The sequence below is a fragment of the Oncorhynchus tshawytscha genome, linkage group LG15 (genome assembly GCF_018296145.1).
Source record: "Oncorhynchus tshawytscha isolate Ot180627B linkage group LG15, Otsh_v2.0, whole genome shotgun sequence".
NCBI classification, from domain to species: domain Eukaryota; kingdom Metazoa; phylum Chordata; class Actinopteri; order Salmoniformes; family Salmonidae; genus Oncorhynchus; species Oncorhynchus tshawytscha.
Window position 1 is genome coordinate 35,914,035 of NC_056443.1, and position 9,524 is coordinate 35,923,558.

The window sequence follows — 9,524 nt, forward strand, 5'->3', positions numbered from 1 at the left end:
ACAACCATCACTGAGTCAACAAAAACAACTGGTGAACCCACTACAACTGTTACTTTGCCATCAACAACAACTGGTGAACCCACTACGACAGTCACTGGTGTTTCAGCAACAACAAATGAACCTTCTACAACCATCACTGGTGTGTCATCAACAACTGATGAACCCACTACAACCATCACTGAGTCATCAAAATCAACTGGTGAACCCACTAGAGCAGTCCCTGGTCCATCGACAGAAACTGATGAACCCACTACAACTGTTAATGTTTCATCAACAACAGCTGGTTCTTCCACTACAACCATCACTGAGTCAACAACAACAACTGGTGAACCCACAACAACTGTCACTGAGTCAACAACAACAACTGGTGAACCCACTACAACCATCACTGCGTCAACAACAACAACTGGTGAACCCACAACAACTGTCACTGCTGTGTCGACAACAACTGGTGAACCCACTACAACTGTTACTGGGGCATCAACAACAACTGGTGAACCCACTACAACTGTCACTCGTTTGGCGACAACAACTGGTGAACCCACTACAACCGTAACTGATTCATCAACTACAGCTGGTGAACCCACTACATCCGTCACTGAGTCAACAAAAACAACTGGTGAACCCACTACAATATTCACTAGTGTGTTGTCAAAAATGGTTACAGCGTCACCCACTACGTCCGTCACTGGTACATCAGCAACAACGGCTACAGCTGCACCCACAACAACCGTCACTAGTGCATCAAATGTCAACACAACGACAACTCCTGTCATCACTACTGCCATTGTCACAGCCACGACAACTGTAACTACCGCTGTTGCAATCACTAGGGTTCCTGTGGTGTTCAGGTCCAGAGGAGAGACATTTACCTCTGATCTATCAAATCCATCTTCTCAGGCCTTTCAAAAAGAGCATTACTGATTAAAACTCAGGTGAGCCTCCCAAAACAATGAAGATGTGAATGTCCTATTGAAAGGGGTAGAATACAGTTACATAGTCAGCTTTTAATCAACAGGAAGTTGTTTGTTTAAACTTAATCTGTTTCTTGTTTTGTCTTCCAGCTTGATCCTTTCTATCGATCGGCTTTCACCTCTTTCAACAGTTTGACTGTAACAGAATTCAGGTGATTTTTTTGCATTACATGTTGTATGTTGATTTAAATTGATGTCACTTTCTACCTAACATGTTATCTCTCATTTGTTCCCAGCTCTGGATCCATCATCAATACTGTAAATGTAGCATTCAGCTCCCCCTCGGTCCCTAATATCACAGAGATTGGCACTGTTTTGATAAATGCAGCGCAAAACATCACAGCTTTGGAAATTGACCCCAACTCAGTGACGGTCAACAGCACAGGTAAACACATGTATTTATTATATCCTTATATATATATATTTGGTAAATGAACAGTTTGTATGCCGTGCATTTTGTACAGCATTGTATCATGTGTCATTACATTACAGGGCAACAAACACTCGTCGTATTTTCATTTGATCGTGTTTCCTTTTTCTGTCACAACTGCAGCCACAAAAACTCTTACCAGTGCAATAACAACAAGTGGCTTATCGACAAGAACTGGTGAACCCACTACACCCGTCACCAGTGTGTCGACAATGAGTGGTGTATCAACAACTGCTGTTACAGCCGAACCCGCTGCAGCTGTCATTGATGCACCGACAACAACAGGTGAACCCACTACAACCATAACTGATTCATCAACAATAACTTCTGAACCCACTACAACCATCACTGATTCATCAACAACTGGTGAACCCACTACAACCATCACTGATTCATCAACAATAACTTCTGAACCCACTACAACCATCACTGATTCATCAACAACAACTGGTGAACCCACTACAACCATAACTGATTCATCAACAACAACTGGTGAACCCACTACAACCATAACTGATTCATCAACAACAACTGGTGAACCCACTGAAACATTGACAATAACTAGTGAATCCACTACAACCATCATTGATGTGTCGATAGTAACTGGTGAACCCACTACAACCATCACTGATTCATCAACAACAACTGGTGAACCCACTGAAACATTGACAATAACTAGTGAATCCACTACAACAGTCACTGGTGTGTCGGTAACAAAGTTTACAGCTGAACCCACTACAAACGTCACTGGAGCATCAACAACGACTGGTGAACCTTCTTCAGCCGTTGTTGGTGTGTCGACAACAAGTTACGAATCCACAACTACTGTTACTGCAGCAACTACTACAAGCATCACAGGTGTGTCGACAACAACTGTTGAACCAACTACAACCGTTACTGGTGCACCAACAACAACTGGTGAACCCACTACAACAATCACTGGTTTGTCGACAACAACTGGTGAACCCACTACAACCTTCACCGGTTTGTTGACAATGAGTGGTGCATCAACAACTACGACTACAGCTGCACCCACTACAACTCTCACTGATTCATCGACAACAACGGTTAGAGTCGCAGCCACTACAGCCGCCACTGATTCATCAACAACTACTAGTGAACCCATGACAACCGTTACTGGTCCATTGACAACATCCGGTGAACCCATTACAACCATCACTGGTGTGTTGACAACAACAGTTACAGCTGCACCCACTACAACTGTCACTGATTCATCAACAACCATTGGTGAATCCACTACAACCAAAACTGATTCATCAACAACAACAGATAAACCCACTGAAACCGTCACTGGTTCATTGACAACAACTGGTGAACCCACAACAACAATCACTGGGGTGTCGACAACAACTGGTGAACCCACTACAACAATCACTGGTGTGTCGATAACAAAGTTTACAGCTGCACGCCCAACAACTGTCACTGGAGCATCAACAACTGGTGAACTTACTTCAACAGTCACTGGTGTGTCGATAACAAAGTTTACAGCTGCACCACCTACAAACGTCACTGGAGCATCAAAAACAACTGGTGAACCTACTTCAGCCGTTGTTGGTGTGTCGACAAAAAGTTACGAATCCACAACTACTGTTACTGCAGCAACTACTACAAGCATCACAGGTGTGTCGACAACAACTGGTGAACCCACTACAACCATCACTGGTGTGTCAACAACAACTGGTGAACCCACTACAACTATCATTGAGTCTTCATCAACAACTGGTGAACCCACTACAACCATCACTGGTGTGTTGACAACAACGGTTACAGCTGCACCCACTACAACTGTCACTGATTCATCAACAACCATTGGTGAACCCACTACAACCAAAACAGATTCATCAACAACAACAGGTGAACCCACTACAACCATCACTGGTATGTCGACAAAACCTGGTGAACCCACTACATCCGTCATGGGTGTGTTGACAAAACCTGGTGAACCCACTACAACTATCATTGAGTCTTCATCAACAACTGGTGAACCCACTACAACCATCACTGGTGTGTTGACAAAACCTGGTGAACCCACTACATCCGTCATTGATTCATCGACAACTACTAGTGAACCCACGACAACCGTTACTGGTCCATTGATGACAACTGGTGAACCCACTACGACCATCACTGGTGTGTCGACAACAATTGATGCAACAACAGCTACTGTTACTGCAGCACCCACTACAATCGTCATTGGTGTGTTGACGACAACTGGTGAACCCACTACAACTATCATTGAGTCTTCATCAACAACTGGTGAACCCACTACAACCATCACTGGTGTGTTGACAAAACCTGGTGAACCCACTACATCCGTCATTGATTCATCGACAACTACTAGTGAACCCACGACAACCGTTACTGGTCCATTGACGACAACTGGTGAACCCACTATGACCATCACTGGTGTGTCGACAACAATTGATGCAACAACAGCTACTGTTACTGCAGCACCCGCTACAATCGTCATTGGTGTGTTGACGACAACTGGTGAACCCACTACCACAATCACTGGTGTATCAACAACAATTGATGCAACAACAGCTACTGTTACTGCAGCACCCACTACAATCGTCATTGGTGTGTTGACGACAACTGGTGAACCCACTACAACTATCATTGAGTCTTCATCAACAACTGGTGAACCCACTACAACCATCACTGGTGTGTTGACAAAACCTGGTGAACCCACTACATCCGTCATTGATTCATCGACAACTACTAGTGAACCCACGACAACCGTTACTGGTCCATTGACGACAACTGGTGAACCCACTACCACAATCACTGGGGTGTCGACTGTAACGGTTACAGATATACCCATTACAACCGTAACAGGTGCATTGACAACAGCGATTACAACGGCTCCAAATACATTCATCACTGTTGTGTCGGCATCTACTGATGAACCCAATTCAACTGTAACTGGTGGGTCAACAACAACTGGAGAACTCCCTTCACCCGTCACTGGTAGGACGACAACAACAAAAAAATCACGAACATTTCAGTTGTTTTGCCTGCTCGTGCTCTGTAATACACATGTTGTTAATGTGAGTGTTTTATATCAGAATATCACAGTTCGTCTCGTTCTAATGCAGCTAACCCTGTGTTTGTAGCATCTACAGTGCATTCGGAAAGTATTGAGAACCCTTGAAGTTTTTTCCCCCGTCATCAATCTACACACAATACCCAATCATGACAAAGCAAAAACTGTTTTTTAGCAAATGTATAAAAAAGTATTAACTGAAATATTACATTTTTATACCCTAAGTATTCAGACCCTTTACTCAGTACTTTGTTGAAGCACCTTTGGCAGTGATTACAGCCTTGAGTCTTCTTGGGTATGATGCTACAAGCTTTGCACACCTGCTTTTGGTGAGTTGTTCCCATTCTTCTCTACAGATCCTCTCAAGCTCTGTCAGGTTGAATGGGGAGCGTCGTTGCACAGCTATTTTAAGGTCTCTCCAAAGATATTCAAAAGGTTCAAGTCAGGGCTATGGATTGGCCACTTTAAGAGGATTATCCCAAAGCCACTCCTGCGTTGTCTTGACTGTGTGCTTAAGGTAATTGTCCTGTTGAAAGGTGAACATTCTCCCCAGTCTGAGGTCCTGAGTGCTCTGGAGCAGGTTTTCATCAAGGATTTCTCTGTGCTTCACTCCTTTCAACTTTCCCTCGATCCTGACTAGTCTCCCAGTCCATGTCGCTGAACAACCCACAAAGAATGAAGGTGCCACCACCATGCTGTACTGTAGGGACGGTACCAGATTTCCTCCAGACGTGACGTTTGGCATGTAATCCAAAGAGTTAATTCCTGGTTTCACCAGATCAGAGAATCTTGTTTCTCATGGTCTGAGAGTCTTTCGGAGTCCAAGTCATGTGCCTTTTACTGAGGAGTGGCTTCGATCTGGTCACTCTACCGAGATGGCTGTCCTGTTTCAAACTTCTTCCATGTAAGAGGCCACTGTGTTCTTGGGGACCTTAAATGCTGTTGACACAATTATGTAATGTTCAATCAATTGAATTTAACACAGACAGACTCCAATCAAGTTGTAGAAATATCTCAAAGATGGTCAATGGAAAAATGATTTACCTGAGCTAAGTTTCGAGTCTCATAGCAAGGTTCTGCATACTTATGTAAATAAGGTAAATTATGTTAATAAGGTATTTCTGTTTATTTGGTAATACATTTTTAAACATTTCTTTAAAACCTGCTATCGCTTGGTCATTATGGGGTATTTTGTGAAGATTAATGAGGGAAAAAAAATGTATTTAATCCATTTCAGAATACGGCTGTAACGTAACAAAATCTGGGATAAAGTTAAGGATCATCATGTTATACTCCCATCTGTCATCGTAATGATGACTGTGTTATACTGCCACACAGCCTTAAAAAGATGTTGAAATGTCCATTTTATGTTTTAACTTAGCTGCTCCTGCAACAAGTTCTGTTCCTCCTACAACTTCTGTTACTACCACTGTGGCTGGTACTACCACCATAACAACTGGAGAACCTGTCCCTGTTCGTGCTACCGTTCCTACAACGAGACCCACAACTACAACCACTACATATGTGGCCCCCACAACTACAGTGTCAAGGAAAGCATCACCACTGTCAACAACTACCAGCACAGCTCCAACTACCACAACAACCAATGCACCAACCACTACAACAACACATACTACTACTACTAGTACAGCAACAACAACAACTGCAACAACAACTACTACAACTGCACATCTTCAACCTGCTCCAGTGGTGTCTTTCGTCGTACAACAAGTGTTTGTAGAAGCTTTAAATGACCCTCAAAGTACACAATTCCAAGAACTTGCAGTAACTATTACTGCAGTGGTAAGTCCTAGAAATTCAGAGTTTGTTCATATTGGGTGTATGACCATCAATAATGTATGGCGATTGTTGGAAAATCTATATGTTAAAGTAGATCTTTCATTTGTTCTAATCAGGCGGCAATTAGTCTCCATCACTACATATTGATTTATATTCCTCAATGTCTATCTTTAATAACTAGGGCTTAGCTATGTGGATTGGAATATATAGAAATGTTTTTTTGTGTGTTAAATCATTCAAATGTTCTCCTGTTTGTACCATTCCTTACAGTTCGATGTGATCTACAAAGCAAAATATGGGATCCTTTTCATCCGGACGATTGTTCTTGGATTCACGTAATATTCCATCATATTCTATTCTATTCTTTTTAACCTTTGGCATGCCACTGTTCATGACCTTTTATGACCTTTTGCAGACCTATTTTCCATTCCCGTATGGATGCAGAAACACAGGCAGAGGTCCAACTGGTGTTCAATGAGACCTCCACTCAATCTGTCCCTGAGGTTACTGACATTAGGGATACACTGAAAGAAGCTGTGACCAATCCAAACACTTTCTTTGGCAACCTCTCAGTGGATGTCACCACCATCATTGTTAAAGGTGAGTAAACCAAGTTGGGTGAACGAAAACGATTATACACAGCAATTTCTCCAGTGTTGAATGAAATCTGAGTGTTACATTTAATTCTTACATATGTACATGTAGTTCAACTAATAATTTAACTACATTTTGCAGTAGCTTGGTGGTAGTTGCACCGAATTCATATCTAATTAGTGTTTTCAGTAGTTAATTACATTTCTTGCCATGTAGCTAACTACTACTACTTTTATGACAAATTTGGGGGAGGGGCAGGGAGGTGTCCAAACGTCCAAAAAATGAACAAGGTACAAAAAGAAAAAAAGTAACCCTCAGTCATTCAAAGTGCAGCCAGAACCCTACTCCAGGTTAGTGTTAGAGCCCAGGTACCTGAGAGAATGGAACTGCTGCAGCTAGCTATTTTTGTGAACAATTATTTTATTTATTTTCTATACAAGACAACAAATAAGCAGTACAAGCAATACCTAGTTGGAGCAACCACGCCCCAAAAATATAAATATTTTAAAGGAAAAATTAAGTGAAGAATCAAAAAATCAAACACAGAACAGACAGTGTAAAGCATTAGCTTGTACGGTAACTTTTCTGCTCTTTTGACTTCAAAGTGCCCACCACAAATAACAACACAACTACAACGGCTACTCCTGTCATCACTACTGCTATCATCACAACTACAACCACTGAAACTACCGTTGTGGCACTCACTAAGGTGACTGTGGTGTTCCGGTCCAGCGGAGAGACATTTACCTCTGACCTATCAAACACATCTTCTCAGGCCTTTCAAACCCGAGCATTACTGATTAAAACTCAGGTGAGCCTCAAAAAACAATGAAGATGTGAATGTCCTATTGAAAGGGGTAGAATACAGTTACATAGTCAGCTTTTAATCAACAGGAAGTTGTTTGTTTAAACTTCATCTGTTTCTTGTTTTGTCTTCCAGCTTGATCCTTTCTATCGATCAGCTTTCACCTCTTTCAACAGTTTGACTGTGACAGAATTCAGGTGATTTTTTTTTGCATTACATTTTGTATGTTGATATAAATTGATCTCACTTTCTATCTAACATGTTATCTCTCATTTGTTCCCAGCTCTGGATCCATCATCAATACTATGAATTTAGCATTCAGATCCTCCTCCGTCCCAAATTCCAGGGAGATTGGCACTGTTTTAATAAATGCCGCCCCAAAAATCACAGCTTTCAACATTGACCCCACCTCAGTGAGAGTCAACGACACAGGTTAACATATTTATTTATTTATTTGTATTCTTATTATAAGTTAAATAAATATACAGTGGGGCAAAAAAAAGTATTTAGTCAGCCACCAATTGTGCAAGTTCTCCCACTTAAAAAGATGAGAGAGGCCTGTAATTGTCATCATAGGTACACTTCAACTATGACAGACAAAATGAGAAAGAAAAATCCAGTAAAACACATTGTTGGATTTTTTATGAATTTATTAGCAAAATATGGTGGAAAATAAGTATTGGTGGCTGACTAAATACTTTTTTGCCCCACTGTATTGTCTAAAAATATAATTATTTTATGTTCTTCACCATTGTATCATATGCCATTATCTCTACATGAATCAATCATTTATGAGTTGCGTTCCAGTTGTATTTAGCAAATCAGCTGTCTCACTAATCACATTACATCGCAACAAACACTTTTCCTATTTTCATTTGAACATGTTTCCTTTTTCTCTTTCCATCCCAGCTGTGACCTCAAGTGGAATAAGCAGCAAGACCAGTCTCTGCACAGCATTCTTTCTGGTGGTTCTGTCGCTGCTACTATCCAGCCAGCATTAGTCTCAGTGGCAACGCCCACTAAAAACACTATTTCACTCACTGGCAAGCAGCAGAACGAAATAGTGTGTGTCGTCATATTTTCACTTTGAGAACTTCCCACACATTCCAACCCCTACCCCAATTCCACCCATGATTTGAATAGTGTCCAAAAATGAAATCAAGTCTTGTATGCTGACATAAGATACACTATGTGTGGCAGTTGAACACAACGATGTGATATAATTACTGCCTATTCAATCAACATCTGTAAGTGTATGGGTTTCCGTCATAAGTCGATGTTATTTCCATGCCATGAAAAATTATGTTTGATTTAATATGTACTTAAGGTTATTTTTGATTCGCTCTGTTGCTGATATGAACTAAAACGTTGATTCACTCTGTTGCTGTTATGAACTAATGAGAGCAATATTTTATTTTCTATTTTGACTTAACCAGTGAAACCTGGATAACTGATTTAAATAAGGCCCTTTTTGAGCAAAATGTTCTACAATTTAAACTATTGTCAATGTAGTTTTCATTCTGTTTTCTATTCTTCGTCATGTATAACTATCTATTATACCAATGTCTTACTGCTGTTGAGATTCAGGCCATTGTAGTGTTTACTATTTGTTGACTAAATGAGTGGATTGAATGACAAGGTACAGTATGGCTCCAAATTGTGATGTTTATCTGACTATCTGGCTTTAAAAACTGGAACAACAAGACTACACTAGATCAGCCCAACACTTCCACATGGTACACAGTGAGAGAGTGTTGTGTCCCACTGGTCTGGACAGCAGCTAGTTTTGTTGGTGCAATATTCGCTCTCCCAGAAATTGAGCTTTGATTGGTTCTCACATGCGAGATATTCGCA

At 41.1% G+C, this 9,524-nt stretch overlaps 1 protein-coding gene across 1 annotated transcript in view; it reads left to right on the top strand.

Moving 5' to 3' along the window:
• The window catches only part of LOC112214847 (mucin-2-like), a 51,963-nt gene extending 42,655 nt beyond the window's left edge, over nt 1–9,308 (top strand). The window contains exons 10-19 of the mRNA XM_042297819.1: nt 1,065–1,126; nt 1,211–1,359; nt 1,528–1,689; nt 5,853–6,274; nt 6,542–6,606; nt 6,687–6,871; nt 7,471–7,676; nt 7,806–7,867; nt 7,954–8,102; nt 8,580–9,308. Coding sequence (XP_042153753.1) covers nt 1,065–1,126; nt 1,211–1,359; nt 1,528–1,689; nt 5,853–6,274; nt 6,542–6,606; nt 6,687–6,871; nt 7,471–7,676; nt 7,806–7,867; nt 7,954–8,102; nt 8,580–8,671 — 1,554 coding nt within the window. The 3' untranslated portion in view covers nt 8,672–9,308. The remainder of the gene's footprint in view (nt 1–1,064; nt 1,127–1,210; nt 1,360–1,527; nt 1,690–5,852; nt 6,275–6,541; nt 6,607–6,686; nt 6,872–7,470; nt 7,677–7,805; nt 7,868–7,953; nt 8,103–8,579) is intronic.
• The last annotated feature ends 216 nt before the right edge of the window (nt 9,309–9,524 follow it).